Source organism: Rhea pennata, chromosome 2 (genome assembly GCF_028389875.1).
Source record: "Rhea pennata isolate bPtePen1 chromosome 2, bPtePen1.pri, whole genome shotgun sequence".
Lineage (NCBI taxonomy): Eukaryota > Metazoa > Chordata > Aves > Rheiformes > Rheidae > Rhea > Rhea pennata.
Window position 1 is genome coordinate 99,659,893 of NC_084664.1, and position 17,204 is coordinate 99,677,096.

At 40.0% G+C, this 17,204-nt stretch overlaps 1 protein-coding gene and 1 long non-coding RNA gene across 7 annotated transcripts; one reads left to right on the forward strand and one right to left on the reverse strand.

Moving 5' to 3' along the window:
- Positions 1-4,899: 4,899 nt before the first annotated feature.
- NQO2 (N-ribosyldihydronicotinamide:quinone dehydrogenase 2) lies at positions 4,900-15,610 on the reverse strand. 6 transcript variants are annotated; one of them, XM_062568080.1, is made up of 8 exons: positions 15,523-15,610; positions 14,714-14,768; positions 14,432-14,566; positions 12,844-13,008; positions 11,201-11,331; positions 9,280-9,393; positions 6,763-6,864; positions 5,408-5,674 (listed from the first exon to the last, which is right to left on the reverse strand). In XM_062568080.1, exons 4-8 carry the CDS (start codon positions 12,881-12,883, stop codon positions 5,501-5,503), a joined length of 561 nt encoding a protein of 186 aa, XP_062424064.1. In that variant the 5' UTR covers positions 12,884-13,008; positions 14,432-14,566; positions 14,714-14,768; positions 15,523-15,610; the 3' UTR covers positions 5,408-5,500. The 6 variants fall into 6 exon arrangements, with proteins under 6 accessions (XP_062424061.1, XP_062424060.1, XP_062424064.1 ...); XM_062568079.1 differs by lacking the exon at positions 15,523-15,610 and adding an exon at positions 15,303-15,389; XM_062568077.1 differs by lacking the exon at positions 14,432-14,566 and having other exon boundaries at positions 4,900-5,613.
- A 28-nt stretch (positions 15,611-15,638) lies between these two features.
- LOC134136292 (uncharacterized) lies at positions 15,639-16,772 on the forward strand. The gene is made up of 3 exons (XR_009957475.1): positions 15,639-15,712; positions 15,878-15,932; positions 16,696-16,772. It is a non-coding gene; the product is annotated as an uncharacterized LOC134136292 (long non-coding RNA).
- Positions 16,773-17,204: the final 432 nt, after the last annotated feature.

Below are 17,204 nucleotides of genomic sequence, written 5' to 3' on the forward strand. Positions count from 1 at the left end.
GTTGCAAAGTATCCTACAGAAAGCGTCACTAAGTCTGTAGTCCACAGAAGCTGGGACGTTTGTGAACTAACTCTAGTTGTCCCAAGGAGACCGAGGAAAGAAAATGCAGCATCTCATAACTGTGGGGAGGTCATGCAGGTTTTGTCTTCCGTTGCCAAACAAAACATTACAGAGACCCTTTAATGCTATTTTCCTTCTGCTCTTTGAGCTTTGCATTAGATATGTGGCTGAAGAGAGGAAGTAAAATGGCCACATTTATACAGAACTGTGTGGTAAAAACATCTCCGTCATTCAGTGATGATTTACCAAAAAGTGCTAGGAAAAAAGACACAAAACATTTGGGGGTTTTTTTGGTACTCAGAAGTCAGTGTTCACATTCCTTCTTGAAATGAACAAGGGAAATAAATTGCTCCAAAAATGCAATCTGAGGTCACAGAGAAATCTCTTAATTCTGATAAAGAAGAACGGAAAAATATCCTGAACTGGAAGATAAGGTCATTACAGTTTTAGTGCTTTCACAATAATACATTTGTGTGAGCAGTTTTCAATTTAAGTATCAATGAAAATAAAATAACCCCATTAGTTCTATTTTTCCTTTTAACTGATACTTTCACTAATTTTGACCAAACTTTCGTTTACCTTGTACTAAGTTTTAACCATCAGAATAGAAAAAATGTAAATACATAGAATTTCAATAGTGGTTTTTTTTTTTTTTTTTTTTTTTTTTTTTTTTTTTTGCATGTAGCTGTTTTTATTGTCAGTTGGATAAAAACTACTATTGGCAACTACATATGTGAAATGTTCTGGTTCTGTTGCATCACCAGAAAAATTGTAGGGGTTCATAAATCAAACAATATTGAAGCTCCACAGTACTAAAACGAGGCTACCTGGAAAGGTTACCTATTTTATTTATTGTAACCAATTAAATCACATAAACTTGTGCCCTAATGGGAAAGTGACAACACAGAGATGTTTTCCTGGCATTTAAAGACTATATCTCAGTAAGTTTTGCTACTGAATTTTTAGGTTCTCCACTCCTTCCGTCCCACTCATAAGGTCGTACTTCGGTTAGCTGCTAGATTTTTGTTTATATTTTTTAATATAAGAAGTGTGATTTTTGTTTATATTTTGTTCGCAATTTTGCCACCTCCCTGCCTATGAACTGCAAGCTCTGTGGGGAGCTACACTGTGGCAGGGAATGCACGTGATGGCACTGTGTGTCCACAGCTAAAACCACAAGGGATGAGTGTGTCCGCGTACAGGAAGTTCCCAGCTCCAGAGATGAATCAACGCTGAAACTTTAATTCTGGGCTCAGCATCCTTCTCAGGGCACTGTAGAGGGGGAAGATCACTGGACAAAATCCTAGCAGACATTTGTCCATAATCTTCCGGTAATCTACATTTTAACTTGAAGCTAAAGCACTAGCTGGTCTGCTTGATCCCACTACTGTCTGACAGCTGTACAGATGATTTTGCAGGGAGAAGCCATGGTTTTAGCTAGTTGTGCCCAACAAAACGAAACTTCTATTGAATTTCACTCAAACCACAGACGGCTGAAGTGGGAGAAACTGCGGCAGTATGCAACCTGCACTGCTGCACAGGACCATGCGGACAGAGGCCGTATGCTCTTGGGGAGTCCGAGTGTGGGACAGCTGCACAAAGGGACTTGGGAACCACTGTTGTGACAGCCGCAATTTTTCATTCTAGCTAAGTTCAGAAGATGATCATCTGAAGTCTTGCCCTGGTGTTGGGGCATGGCTGTCACAATGATAGTTATTTTATGGTTATTTTTTGGCTTTAAAATATTTATTAATGTAATAGGATTTTTTTTAAGAAAAGGCTTGTATTTGAATTATCCATGATATTTATTCCCTGGCTGTTCTTCTCTTCAGCACAACCTTTTGATAATTTGTGTGTTGCAAAGTATGTTCCTCTGCTAGCAGGTAGCTAACTTCAGTGAGACTGTTCCAGGAATCAAATGTTAAACTAGAGAAGGGACTATCTACATCTGCTTTTAAATGTTTAGTATTTGAAACTTGGATTAGAAGTGCTTTAAGGCAAAAAGTTCATCTTGGTTTCCCTAGGCTATGAGGTTTCATGCTAAAATAGATCAAATGGGAATCTGTCTGTTTACTGGTGTTTTGCTGAAGCTGCAAGCGTATTTCACCTGCCGCTTCAGATTATTTCATCAAACAAATAAAAGAAACTCAGTTATGAATTTTGGAACAAATCTTTGGCCCAAAAGACCACAGTGCTGCTGGAAAGCATGTGGGAGAGGAGGACCAACACCAACAAAAAGCAAAAAGTCAGACTAAAGGGAACAGAAAAGCGCCTTGGCCTTGTACCCTTCTCGCCAGCTTAAAACATAGCTGTAAATTACCAGTTTTATTCTACTGAAGTCAGTGCTGTCTTGGCAGGACTGCATTTGGCTCTTAGTAATCATTCTTTAGATCAAAATGACTGTAACATTTCTAATGTTAGTAAGACACTAATACTGCCACTTCCTTTCTCTCTCCTTATTAACCATAGATCACTATTATTTATTTTCTAATCATTAACATTCTCCCTTGTGTTTTTGAAAGGTGTGTGCAGGAACATGCATGCACCACTGTGCAGTGTGCCATGTAGCAGGTGCTGAAACCATGTTAGAGCAAGGACATTAATGCTTGGCTCAGCCCTCCTAGTCGCTGTACAGTAGACTGGCTTGCAAAGCACTGAGATAGTTCCCTTCAGCCTGTATGATTTAATCTGGTATGTGGAGTTGTATTTCCAAGCAACTTTTGACAAAATTTCACTTTTTTTTTTTTTTTTTTTTTTTAGGACAGACAAAGTATAAGAGGGAAGGTCATGACATGGATATATGTTTAAGATAGGACAAAGAGGGAAGTAAATGCCTGATTCTCAGAACAGAGGGAGGTACCAGTGAAGTTCTGCATGGGTCAGCGCTGCTCTGGAAAAAGAGATGAGCAGTGGGCTTGAGAAAGTTTTCTGATGATACAGGTTACTGAGATGAGTGGGGGCAAGGAAGACAGACTGTGAAGTTCTGGAAAAACAGTTGAGTGATTGGGCAGGTGAAGTACAAGCTATGCAAAGGGGTGCACACAAAGAAAAAATTATCCTGAAGTCACATATAAAAATATGGTCACTGAGCTGAGACAGGATTCTACAGCCTGGAAAAAAGACTGTTTAGCAGAGGAAAGTGATACATGTCTAGAAAACTCTTAAGTACCATGAAGAAGGATGGCTAGGATTGATTATTTACTGTTGACTGGGAGGCATCAAATGAAACTAGTAGGAACCAGGTCCATTCCCCTCACCCTGCTATGCTTCACGCAATGAAACCAAACCTGCAGAACTTTGCCAAAGAGGTTGGATGATTAAAGTTGGCAGGAATTCAAAAGAAAACTGAACAAAATACAGAGGAGAAGGTGTTGGGAAGTACAAATTAAAAATATATAGCTCAGCAAATCCCACAAGCTAACTATAGTTGGAGCGCATTCAGTGGAAGTGCTCACCCTGTTCTTACTCCTTCCTGGCATCAGCTTATAACACTGTGGGAAACAGAACTCGGGGTTGGAGGATCCTTGTTCTAATCTAGCACAGCCATTCTTGCATACTTTCAATTACAAATAACCAGTCTAATACCAGCACATAATACTATCAAGAAGTGTATTTGCATCTTGTATGTTGACCTGAGAGTCTTCATCTAACAGCTAAACTCAGTAAGCACTGAAATTGATCTAATACAGTAACATTTTGTTTGACAACTTCAACTTCTGCTTTCATATCCATTTCCTTCTTTCTTAAACAGGCAGGTTAAGTGAACACATTGAACATAAGGATGATTCCTCTCCTATACAATTTTAATATTTGCATTTGCTCTTCAATTCCTCTTCAGGTGACTTGAAGCTGTTTTTATTTTTAAGTCTTCTAGGCAAGAATGTGCTTTCCCCACACTTTATAACATTTTCCATTGCCTTCATCTACACTTTATTTTTCATATACTAGAGCTATTAAACCAATGCTAATTGCTTGCTTGCTTGCATAATCTAAGGACTCTTGAGTCACACACACTGAAGCAGAAAGCAGCAACAGCTTAGGACAGCAGTTCTTTCAGGGGTCTGTGTTGTCTCTGCTAGAGGTAGCCATTCACTTAATACAGTGACAAACAGAACTATGTGCATCTTTCTCTACTGTTGCAATTCCCAGTCTGACATACTAGTTTTCACAGCCCTTCCAGAATCAGGGCTCGGCATGTTTATTATCCACATGGCCTCAATATAAACATAAAGCTAAGGACGTAACAAGGCTGCTACAAAGAACATTTGGCAGGCGTATGCTGAGGCCTATGTATCATTTGACAGTGCCTCAGAAGACTGGTGTTTCTTATTCAAGCTACATTTTTTTTAATACCAAAATGCAAAGCCAGCTGTGACATAATTTGATGAAAGTCAGAAACTGTGAAGCTAAGCAAGAAATGTACCCTTTGCCTTATGCACAAAAAGCATTAACTGTTCTCAGGCACCCAAATTATTCCACTGAAGTTCAAGCTAAAACTCCCAGACACTAAGAGCCAGGCAGTCATTGTGTTCTGCTGGAAAATTGGCCTGCAGGCAGAAAGTGCTCCTGCAGTTTTTTGGGAAGGCCTTGCCAATAGGCAGTGCTGGACATCTCTGAGGAGATGCACCTATGCTGAGGAAGCAGGGTACGCATCAGGCCCTCCAAGCCAGAATAGCACTACTGATAGGTGTGAAGGGGCAGGGATTAGATTTGATTCTCTTTTATCTCTACTCAAAGTAACAAAAATAGGAAATCCTCCTTGATTTTAGAAGGTATATACCTTACAAATGATTTACAAAGATTCACACTCCATAAAGAAAGGCACAGTGCATGCACATATTGCTATGGGATATTTTTATTTGTTCTCTTCTTTTCCTGGTAACTGTCACAGCTTTAATATTGCTTTAATATATCTGTAAATGTGTGGAAAAGCCTAAGGCTTGTCCACAGTTTTCCAGTTGTCTAAGTCACTATGCAGCTGTACATGCTGTTGCATTAACTACCTGGCTTCATAACTCAAAGGCAAAAATGTAGACCTCATTTAAAAGAGCAGGTTGCGCAACAACTATGTTGAGTCTCGGCAGTGTACTTCCAGGCCAATGAAAAAATTGCAGCCAGTGCAAAAAGTTAAAATAAATTTGTCAGTGCACTTTACTGTTGCATGATCAACAACATAATCTGCAGATAAATACTGCTTGTATTACCAGCCACTAGTAGACAGGATGTCACTGTACATATGTTTTAGGATAATAAGCTACAAAAAGTTGTGCATCCATTATTGAAGATAGATGGTATATTGTCAGCTAAACTGGTAGCTAAAGTGCTCAGGAAAGATATCTGTAACACATTCAAGTTATGAGATCAGTTATTTATTTAGATATTGAGCTAAAGCACCAAATAGAATGGAAAAAATCTAACTCCATAGTGTTGTGTCTGAATATTACTTGAAATACCCCTCAGGAGAGCAGTCGATGGGTTCCTCCTTCCAAAGAGTCTTCAGACGCTGGGCCCAAGCAAGCAGCATCTCCTTCCTCTTCTCCTCAGAGACATATTCTGGAGCAAAGCAGATGTGAGGAGCAAGGACTTGGACACCACAGTAGTGCATGATGCCATGCTAGACTCAAAGGAAAGAAAGAGATGTCTCAGAAATAGTTAGCTTCTCACTTTCAGTTCAAGAATGTGGAAGATTCTGATCTGAAACCCACTATAAGGCACATTTTCTAAACTGTCCATTTGTCACCAGAAAGACTGCAGAAGTTCACTACCTATCTTGGGAGTTAGTATTGAAGGCTAGGCATTATGCAGAATGACATATAATACATTGAAAAGTAAGGCTAACTTCATTTATTCTGCTCTATAGAACTTATTTCTAAGTGCTATTAAACCCACAGAATTGTTCTCTTCAGCTGGAATATGCCATTAAATTTGCATGGATCAGTGACAGCCTAATGCTTATAATATGGTTTGACTTTCCTGGATTGTTCCAGAACTATAATGTATTTCTCATCTACTTCTAAAAAAAATTAACCTTTTGCCTCCAGTTTAGCCACACAATTCTTAGTGAGCATTAGTGCCTTTCAAATCAGCTCAGCTCACTGTCTTCCCTCTATGTGTTTCTAAACTTGTAGCTGTATTTGTAGCACTCTTCTTTAGGTCAGCTTGCAAGTTATGCAGCTAGATAGCCTCACAGCTCATACAGGCACAGAGGGCATTAGATTTCATCAAGAAGAAGCTGGCATAGTTTGCCTTACCATCTAAGGTTTCTCAAAACATGTTTGCTATCCCTGACAAAAGGGTAGCAGCAAGAAAAGACATGCTAACTACTGTATGCTGATCCTTAGCACCAGGATATTGTGTGAATGCTCCCCAAATTCCAGTATAAGTCAGGCAGTTGAAAGGAAAATAAGTATTTCATGCTAGAGCTAAGGGAAACCCTTTAACACCAGAGAAACTCAAAGGCAGACAATATAAGCTTTCTCCAGGTTCCAGTCTTGAGGAAGAGGCACTAAGCAGCTTTAAAGTTGACTTTTATAGTTGTCTCAGGATTCTAGGGCCCAGTTTATAACCTGTAGATGTTTGGAACTGACAACTGCATTATTTCTATATACTTATACAAAATAAATAATAATAAAATTGTTAAAAACAATTTGTATAGTAAAAATTAAGACAAAGAAAGAATGAGCAAATATTCGTAGGTTATACCTGCATGGGCCACAGGATATAGCGAATATCACCACAGATACCTCCTTTTGTATACATCTCTTTGCTTCCTCCAGTGGTGAAAGAAAACAGGGCTAATTTATTCTGGAATTAAGAAAACTGTGCTTAGGATAGGAATGTTTAAAGAAGAGTGACTGAATAGTTCAAGAGATACTCAGGGGAACCTGGACAGCACGCATCTCTACAGGAGGTGTTTTGTCCTCTTTTCCTCTGACCTTACATGTAGTAGCAGCTGTGAGATAAAGCTGCAAGACTTGCAACTAGACAATGGACTGCGTGTCAGGGCTTTAGACAGAGACAGATTAAAAAGCAAAGGAACTGCATTAACACATAACCAGAGCATGAAGCAGGGTTGACCTTTGCTTTCACCTATGAAATGTTTGGAAAACTATGACTGGAAAACACTATATTTCTGAGAATATTTCTGTTCTTCTCTTTCTTGAACGGAGAGATCGAAATACTACAGTAACCCCCTTTCAAACTTGGACTTGCTAGTCACTTGTCAAGGAATAATCTGAGTAAAATATGTATTCTTTAGACTTTCTTCTTCAGGTGTCTAAAAGCTCAATGTTTCTTCTGATTGGTTATCCCATAGGCTTGTTGTGCTCAGCATCTCAGTTTTTGCTTCTCTAATTAAAAACACAGATTTTTCCTCATATGACTCATTGCAGTATCCTAATTGCCTTGAGTCTGCAATCAGCATGAAGCTATAAAGGCTGGGGAATATTCCTACTCATCTCAGTGAGACAGCCATTTCTGAAATTAGAACAAACTGATATGTTTGGAATTGTTACAAAGATCAGAAATTAAACAGATGCATACGCAGCTAACATGAATGTGCAAATAGTATTGTTTACTTCTGCATGCAACAGCTGTTACCGAGCAAGATCCATTAGGCAGTGGACCCAAGTTCTCTAGTTATTGACTAACTTGGTTATGCCCAATGCCATGGAGAGCTTTGAAGTTTTGAATTGGCATCTAGAGATATTAGACTTGCCCAATTTAGAAAGTACACAAAAGAAAAGGCTCAAAGGAGATGGCTGAAATAGAGTCTGAGAACCACATGCACTGAGCATTTCAGGTTTCTACTCAATTTTTATAGTTTAATTCTAACTTCTGACATTCAATCCCAGAACAGGAATCTTTGTCATCTGTTCTAATATGCTACCCATGACAGATTCATCCTTCTGTGGCAGGAAGAAAGAGAGACTAAGAAGTTTTAAGATATGTATCAATTTAAACTTTTTTCTAGATTGTATGCCATCCCAGTGCACTGTGATACAATTACCAAATTATAAAGCCAATTTTGTAGGCCAGATAAAAATCTCTAGGTGATTGTTTAAATATTTAGGAACCACTGCATTCTCCTCATTGTACTTGCTACCTTTCAGACAGTTTTAACAATCCAGAAGGTTACTTAACATGTTACCAAAGCATTATTGACAGCTGCAGAAATGACCACACAAGCAAAGTGGGATAGTTTTCCGCTTACAGACAGTTGAGTCATCCTATTTATCTGCATGCATGCTCCTGCCCTACCCTAACCATAAACACAACAGCTTAAACATTTACCTCAGATTAACATACAGGATTTTGTATTAAAAAAGTGCTTTTTCTTTTCTTCCAAACTTGAGTGGGCACAAAGTTTCTGCCTCACATTCAATTATTGTGTCCTGCTCTTTATGTATGCCAGAATATTTTGTCTATTGAAATAGTGTTACAGAACAGGAAGTGCTAAGGTTCCTAAAACCTAAGCCTGTGCATTTCTTAGTTTTTGTAGAATAAGCAAAAATAAAAGTCCTTCACCAATATGTAGGTCAAACTTTCCCCCCATATTTCCTGAAATACGCTTATTTTAAAGCTGAAGCTTCTGTAGATGCTCAGCTTAATCTTCCAGCTACTCTGGAATACTTTAGTGCATGGAAGGCTGTGCACTATCTGCTTGTTTGTAAGAATGAAGTTAAAGATGTTGATCTCCTACCCACTAGTCTGTACTGGTGTGTTTGGCCACAGGTAATCCACCACAGCCGCTTCAGCTGGAATCTCCATCTTGAATTTGGCTGTTGCCTCCTCCTCCTCCCTTCAGTCTATAATTACTTGTTTTATTATTTTTAGCTTTTGGAACATATTGCAGAAGATTGATGTTTGGAAAGTATTCTGGAGAAAGCTAAGGGAATGTAGTTTTGTGATAGACTAGAAAAGAGTTTCTGTATCTGCTTGTCCAACTGCTAAAGCAATTGTTGAGTGCTGCTGAGATCTAAGTTACTTTGGATTGCTAAGCAGTCCAAAAACTTTAGTTAACGTAAGACTAAATCCAGAGAACACCTGAATAAACCAGAGACTTCAGAAAATGAGTCATTCCTCCACAGAAAAAGCTGTGATCTATTTTCAGGACAGCCTAAAGTGAGAGCTTGATGCAAGTACAGTGGAAGAAAAAGACTATTACCTAAAAAGGACTGCATAAATCTTGATCTTAATAAAACACTCCCCAAAACATACCTTGAGCAAACCGGAATCATAGCAATCTGGAAATTTGTGAGCAAATCCTTCAACCAAGACTCTGTCCATCCAGCCCTTCATGATTGCTGGCATGCTGAACCAGTACAAGGGAAACTAGGCAAAAAGTAAATTACCTTCTTAATACAGAGAGTCTGAGACATCCTTAAGCGTGGTCTATATTCTCTTCATCTGTTCCGATCTTGTACCTGTTTTCTTCCAGCCCTCTGTTCAGAGAGGCAGTAACTATGTTTGGCAAAAATTATTTAAAATGATTTTTGTATGTAGTAGTCTCAAGTACTTAACCTGTGCATCTGTAGTGTTTTAACACCATGGTGAATCTGAGGTCTTATACACAGAGTTGGAATATGATGAAGCAGGAAGGTGTCATTTAACTCAAACTTAAGACTGTACACAATAGTGTCATCTATTGCTGAAATGCAAAAAGAACATACTGCCAAATGGAAAATACAGCCAGAATGCACAGAGAGAGCCTTACTACCAGGACTGACATCTTGTGATCAGTTCTGATCAGTCTTCCAAAAAATGCCACGGGACCTTAAGAAAGAATTAGATTCTTTTACACCCTACTGACAGGATGATCCAGATTCACTATTGCTTTACTGAGAGGAAAACTTCCTCTCTAACATTAGGCCTCCCTATTCCTCAAACTTCTATTTAGCCTATGGGACCACAGCCTAAAATTATCACGTCGTATTTGCACTCTCATGAATGCTTTGTAGACTGCTATTGAAGGACACTATTCCTAAAGCTTTGTACACATCACAGTATAAGACGTTCTATAAAAGCTTAATGTGTATGTGGCTTAATTCAAAGTAGAAACTAGGAAATCATGATTTTCTGTAGAAGTGGTCCATTTATAGTTTATTTTAAATTACTTCACAAGTTTATTTCAGCATTTTTGTTTGTATGTTTATTTTCTATGCCAAGACACACTCCACTCCTCATACTATTTTATAGACAGAAAGTAGGAAGCAACCACTTCCTCCAGAGGACATTTTACTATACTTATCTTAAACTCAGAAGACTATTGCGAAAATGAAGATGAAGATTTACAGTGAAATACTTATTCTGAATATGGTTATATCCTAAATTTCATCTAGAATGGAACATTGGAATATATACAGGCTATACATAAGGCCAATGGTCAGACTGTGAATTTGGATGGAATATTTTTATTTGCATCACATATGACTTCCTGGATGCCAACACTCCAGAGGCCAGTATACTGTGTACTTCAGCCTTGTTACTGACTGCACTTGTGCAAATACGGGACACGATTCATCCCCAACACTACTGATCCCACAGTTCCATTTGGGAAGTATTCAACTCCTAAGCATCTGTCTCATAATGCAAACAGATTGCTTCCACAGTTCTACTGTAGATTTGTGTTTCCTTTGCTTGTGCTCTTAAGATAAAGCGAGAGGATCAGGCTGCCTGATAATACAGCACTGTTCTCTTATTGAAAATTATAGTTGCTCAATTCAATCATTTTGCAGTGCAAGTATCACTGGTCCTCACAATAACTATACAAACAGATTCCTTTTAAATGTTAAGTGAAGTGCAAGTATGATTTTTTTTCAGGTATTTTAGGAATTCAACTTTGGGTGCCTTCCTGTTCCCTCAAATGTTAGTGTGGAGCCATTATTTGTGTGAAAAGGTCATAATGTGCTGATGCTCACAAATGATCTAATTTTTTATTTTGAAATACACATCATATCAGAAAATCCTGACCCTTAGAAACTGCAATGCTGTGTGCAAACCATTTTATATTAATGGCACAACTACCATGCATTTTAAGTCTGGCTAGATTCAATGTTGCTATTGAAATCTACAATCTTCTCACTTATTACTGTTTCTCTTTTGTTTAACCCTATATATTACAACTAAAATATTTTAATACCTGAAAAATTAGTAAGTCTGCTTCCTGCACCTTCTTTTGCTCTTCTATCAGATCATGAGACAATTCTCCTCTCTCGTAAGCTTCTCGTGCCTCAACTCCGTAATTGAACTCTTCTGAGTTGTGTAAACAACCTGTGGGTAAAAGTGAACGGTCACTAAACTCTGTTTCTAGTGCTGTAGTCAAATAGGAATTAAATACAGGCTGCAAACTACAATTCTAAATCGAGTTACTGCTTTCCATTTTTTCCTCTTTTCCTTTCCTTTTCATGAATATTCAATATCATCACAAGTGACAGACCGTAATTTGATTTTAACTGGAGAGGAATGTGGTACCTAAGGATACTAAAACTTTGACCTTTCCGTAGCAACATACAAATGCTGTAAGAGGGCCAAAGCCTGGCTTTACACTCAGGTGATGCAGATAGATAATTCAAGATGTCACCACCTCTTGGTAATTGCTCTGCCTCTGCAATAGGGATTACTAAAAACACTGCAGTCACAGGAATTATGTAGGTGTTCTTCAGCCTCTGTAACTGGGAAACCCCACAGGTGCTGGCAAACAAGTATTGGCTGGTTCTTCTGATTCTACTATGGTTGGATAAGCTGATTCCTAGATGTCTAAATCATACATGCATTCTTTTCTGCTGATTCCACTAGTAAGTCATTAATCTCTGGCAGAAGGACAAGGAAGACAGGTAGAAGTAGTAATCTTATGAATTAAACTCTAGTAAGGCATAGTAGGGTACTTGAAGGCATGGGAAGCACCCAAGAGAAATGGACTTCAGAGACTGATTCTAAACATGCATGGGAAAATATATTCTTCCCTCTCAGAAGTGTCACTGTGAGCCAAGGGTCATATCAAGGGGTGGATTCACAGACATGTTTAAGTCTGGTCATTAGTAAGGTTCTTCCCGTGTCAGCCATTGCTGGTGCAGGGGTGTGCTATTTCTTTTTGATTCTTATTTTAAAGAGAGAAGGCCAGCTGAATGAGGTTATGTTACGGCTTTGTGTTTCCTGAACTGGAAAAATACTGGCTGTAAATGCTATTAAGAGCACAGCAAACTTTCTTAATCATGAAAATATCACATAAGCTTAATAACAGTACCACTATTTGTTTTGAGCTTAACTGCATCATTTTTAGTAAACATATACTATCAGGACAGTTGGGAGGTGCCAAAACAACTCAAAAGCCCAAGCGTTTAAGTGCCTTGTGAAAATCTGCAGAAAGCATTTGTAATACTGATCATTAAGAGAAGGTGGTTTTTAGGATGCCTCTTCATCTGATTGCAAATTTTTGAAAAATAATGTTATCCTTCATTCACTTTGGTCTAAAGGTAAAATGCTGTTTTACAAATCTGCACAATATAGATTTTTTTAATTGAGGAACCATTTCTACTAATTAGATTTATTTAAATAAGAATAATCCATGTTGGGTTCCTACATTAACATTGCTTAGTCAGTGCTTACAGAAAATAAAAACCCGGGTCTTGTTTGTTAAGGAATATTTGGTATAAAGTAGTGGCAACTATTTTTTCTGAGTGTACATAACAGTATGGTTCTAAATTGTTAATGCAGCCTGATAGACAATAAGGAAGTTTGTCTCATTATTATTGTTGAAAAAATATGTATTTTGGCTAGTCTCACCAACAATGTCATTTCTTGTTGCTCTTGGCTCAAACTGCATTGCATATAAATCAGACACTGTGACACTGCAGCCCTGTTTGCCCAATTCTTCCACTGCAACATTCTTCAAAGATCCATTCAAAGACTTGGGCTCTTGATGTGCATAGACTATTAGGACTTTTCTCCCTGGAGGCAGAAGGAAAAGCAGATGATACCTTAGAGACAGGCCAATGTGAAACAGTTCGTGGAGTGAGGGCCTGATCCTTTATGTTTTTGTGCTGTGTTTTCCATGTGGCACCGAATTAGTAAAAACAAATGGCAGTACCAGCGTTTGACTCTTGCTTGGTAGAGCAAGTGACCCATGAAGAACTCATCCATAAATGCCACCCCCACAGAAACATTGTGCTACCCTGGGCTTTTCAGGTGGAACTTGTGGAATGTGGTCTGTTTCCATAGCAGATTACACTGTCTTACTTCACGATACACCACCCAAGCCATGTCCTGCTCCTCCTCTGACACAGTTCCTCCTTTTCAGTCAGCATTTGTGCTCATCTGATTCTGCCACCCTCCCCATAAAAACACCTAACAATAGAAGAAAACTTTCTGCTGAACTGGTTCCCTAATCTACCTCTATGCCAGGTTAGTGCAGTATTAGTGTGAGGGATGGGGTGCAATCAAAACAAGGCCAATTTGGGTTCCTCAAACTGTTGTGGAATCAACTTCTGAGAGCCCAGAGAATCCCTTAACTGCGTTGTGGGTTCCCTACATCTTCCATTTAAGTGTTGGGCAAATTATCATATCAAGGTAAAAGTTTAGGATGCTGCTATCCCACTTTACCATCTTCACAGTGGCTTCAGTAGAAAGCAACATGACTTGTTCTTAGGTATATCTGTGAGCTGTCCAGTATAATGTCTGATAAAAATGGATTTAAGCTAAAATCAGTGACCAGAGGGACAGGTAGGGGTGTAGCTTCTTCAACTGATGCAACAAGGTATATCAGAGCTTACTTACTGATAACCTTACTGGACATAGGCAGAGCACTTAAAACAATGGAATCACGATTACATTTTAATAATTCTCTAAAAAATTACTCCTCTCTGAACAAAAGGGAAAGTGAAATACTTTGGGGGAGTCAGAATAATTTATATACAAACACTGCGGGGAAAGGAATTTCCAGAAACTATTGCAAATAACTGGATCTACAAAACATTCAGACCTTGGTTCCTAATAGCCAACACAAAAACTCTCCCAAATTCAGTTCTCCAGTAGACACAGAGGCTAACTGCCCCAAATCACCATCTAGGTGACAGTTGCCTTTGAGGTATCAGAGGTAGTTGATAGAATCTGAGCTGAGAGCTTGAAAAAAAACAATACCTCATTTCCATACATTAATTATAAGAGGCAGTTATTTCTCCAGCGTGCATTGAGTGTTCTCCATGAAACAACAGCTTTGACAAAAGACCATTACAATCTGTGGTTAGATGTTATCATAAATCTGCCAAGTGACAGTTGCATACCCTAATAGTTTATTTAAAGTATTTAAACAAGTTTAAATATATTACTGCTCTCTTGCTCAGTAACTTTTTTCTGGAATATCAAAAACTCTTACCTCTTTGCAGTTCCTGCTAGCCCAGTGGCTGGAGATGGAACCAGTTCAAAGAAGTGAAAAGATTAATTCTGCAAGCTGCTAGTTTGTTTAAATTTCAGTGGAGTTGAGGGCACTCAGACACTGTGCTTGAAGACACTGGAGTTTTCAAAAGCATTAGTCACTTAAGTAATTCCAGTACTTTAAAAAATAGCACCTTAATATCCCAACTAAATCCTAAGGGCATTCCAGGTACTATGCATAGGACCTAAGTCAAAAGCATTTTTATTACTATTTAGTTCTTACCTGCCATCTTTTGGAAGCACGTAGTAGTTTCTGTCCTGAGAATTCAGAATCAGGCCTGTAAACGGAAATGACATACTCACTTATGTGAGCAACATCAACAAAAGGCAGAAGAAAAACTGCTGTTTCATTGCCATCTGGCTGCAAGAACATTTAATGACACATAACTGAATAAGCTGTAGGAGGAAAACATTTTGTCAGAACTTATGTGTATACACATGCACTCCAGCTGCACTAGCCAAGGGAGAATGAGGGTGTATCAGCTTACAGACCTTTCTCTTTATGAATTTTGCCTGGCTGAATCATTTACCAGTGGTGAGAGAGCTTCCACACGTCACCTCAAATGCAAATTCACCCCACTTTTAGCAGAGAATAAGCAGGATATATTTTGAGTTTGCTTGTGGCACTAGGACAACTACAGCTATTTGTTCATCCAGTTTAACTGACTGTTTAAAATGGATGCATTACTTTTTTCTGTCAGGGCTCGTTTTTTTCTGTTACCTTCTAAAAGCCGTTTCAAAATAACCCCCAAGCCCCAGCTCCGACAGGAGCCAGGAAAGATCACGAAACACTCGTGCTGTCAGGCCCGTACCGTGTGCCGCGGGGGACGGGCGGGCCCGCGCCGCAGCCTTCCCCGGGGCTGCAGCACGCTCCGCGGAGCCGCTCGTCGCTCCGGCGCCGGGGCCGGCGGAGAGCCGGGCGCTGCCCGGCCGCCTGCGAGCGGGCCCCGGGGGCGGGGGCAGCCTGCGGCGCCCCGCCACGCTCCCTCCCCGCTGGCTGCAGAGGCGGCGCGGCCGGGGATCGTTTTTTACCTGCTGCCCGCGGCGGTGATGGCGCCGTGCGCCAGGCTGCGGAGCGGAGCGCGCTGTCGGCCGCGCCGCGCCGGGCGGCCACCCCGGCGGCGGAGCAGGGCCCGCCCGCCTGAGCGCGGCTGCAGCCCGGGCCTGTGCCAGCACAAAGCCCGGCTCGTGCCCTCAGGCTGCCAGCTGCTGCTGCTTCACTGTAAGCGGACTTCATTAAATATACCTTACATGTCATTATTATTCCGTATTATTATTGCTCACTACAGACTGTTACTATATGTGATATTATGATTACGTCTTATGTTTATTATGTATTGCACACTTATCCATGTTTCATTATAAAGAGTTTTGTTCATCTTAAAAGTGTCACCTCATGGGAGCTGCGAAGGCATGAGACCGCTAGCTGCAGCTGCTGATCGGTAGGTACTGCTGTACCGCCTCCAAACATTCAGTGAGTTCTCACCTGTGTGCCGGGGGTGGGTGCAGTTATTCCTGGTTTTCAAATGGAACCTGAAGCAGAAATCAAGTGATCCGGTCCAAAGCATGGGGCAAGACATCACAGAGACACCTGTGTCCTCTTGCAACAGAGTCAGCAGAAAACCTCTGTGCAAGCCTTATACCATTTGCATTCTTCACCTGCTGCCATCTGTGTTGTCTGGTTTGGGGGAGACACCAACTCCTCTGCTACCTCCCTTGACATCTCAGGGAAAAGGTAGCATGCACATGACTGCAAGGACTGGGGACAGCAAAGCCTGGAAATGGGAGGTGATGGTAGCAGAAATTTTGGCTGTAACAGTCACTAGGCTAAATATAAAACAACGGAGCATGTTCTGCTTGCTTATGCTCAACTGGTTACGTGGAAAGGAATGCGATAAAAAAACAGACAGGGACTCGGGAAACCCAATTTCCAGCTTACTTTCCTTCAGGTAAGATGTTCTATTTTTTGTCTTTTTGTCCCTTCTGATAACAGAAATAATGAAATCTTTTGACAAAACACACTGTTTAAGGGCTAAGTGCTGTTAGTATTAGTAAACTGATAGCAAGTAAAACGCACTTTTGTGAAGACTGAGTAAAAACTGAAAGAAGCTGAGATAGGTGTAGCCCAAACATCTTGATTTTTATATAGTCATTTTTTAGTTTATTGACCAAGCCTAAAGTGTATTTTCCTTTCATTTTTCACAGATAAAGTCTATCTACTGCAAGACAAAGGCAACTAAAGGAAAAATGTTTATAATTCTTTATGCTTTCCACCTGGACGGTTTTATTTGAAATCTTAGTATGATAGCTCACAGAAGTAGTAAAAAGAAATTACACTGTACCTGCTAACTTTTCTCTGTTCAAGACTCTTTTGGTGTTACAGTATTCCCAAGAGGTCTTTTTTTATTCTTCCTGTTCTTGTTTTCCTCCTCAGCATTCACCATGCATTCATTGTTGCCTCTGCCCAGGTCATTGCCTGGGCACTGGCTGTGTCCTTGCTGACATGCAGCCTCCTCTGGGGGCCTATTTCCCTTTTCTTCCTTATAGCCTGGGATCAGGAGCCTGATCAGAGCAAACGATGGCTGTCATCCAGCCCATGAGCCCAAAGCTTTGCCTCAGTCAGGTGGGAGCCAACACATGCTCGGTCTTATCCTGAGATGGATCTCAGAAATCACAGAATCACAGAATGGTTGAAGTTGGAAGGGACCTCTGGA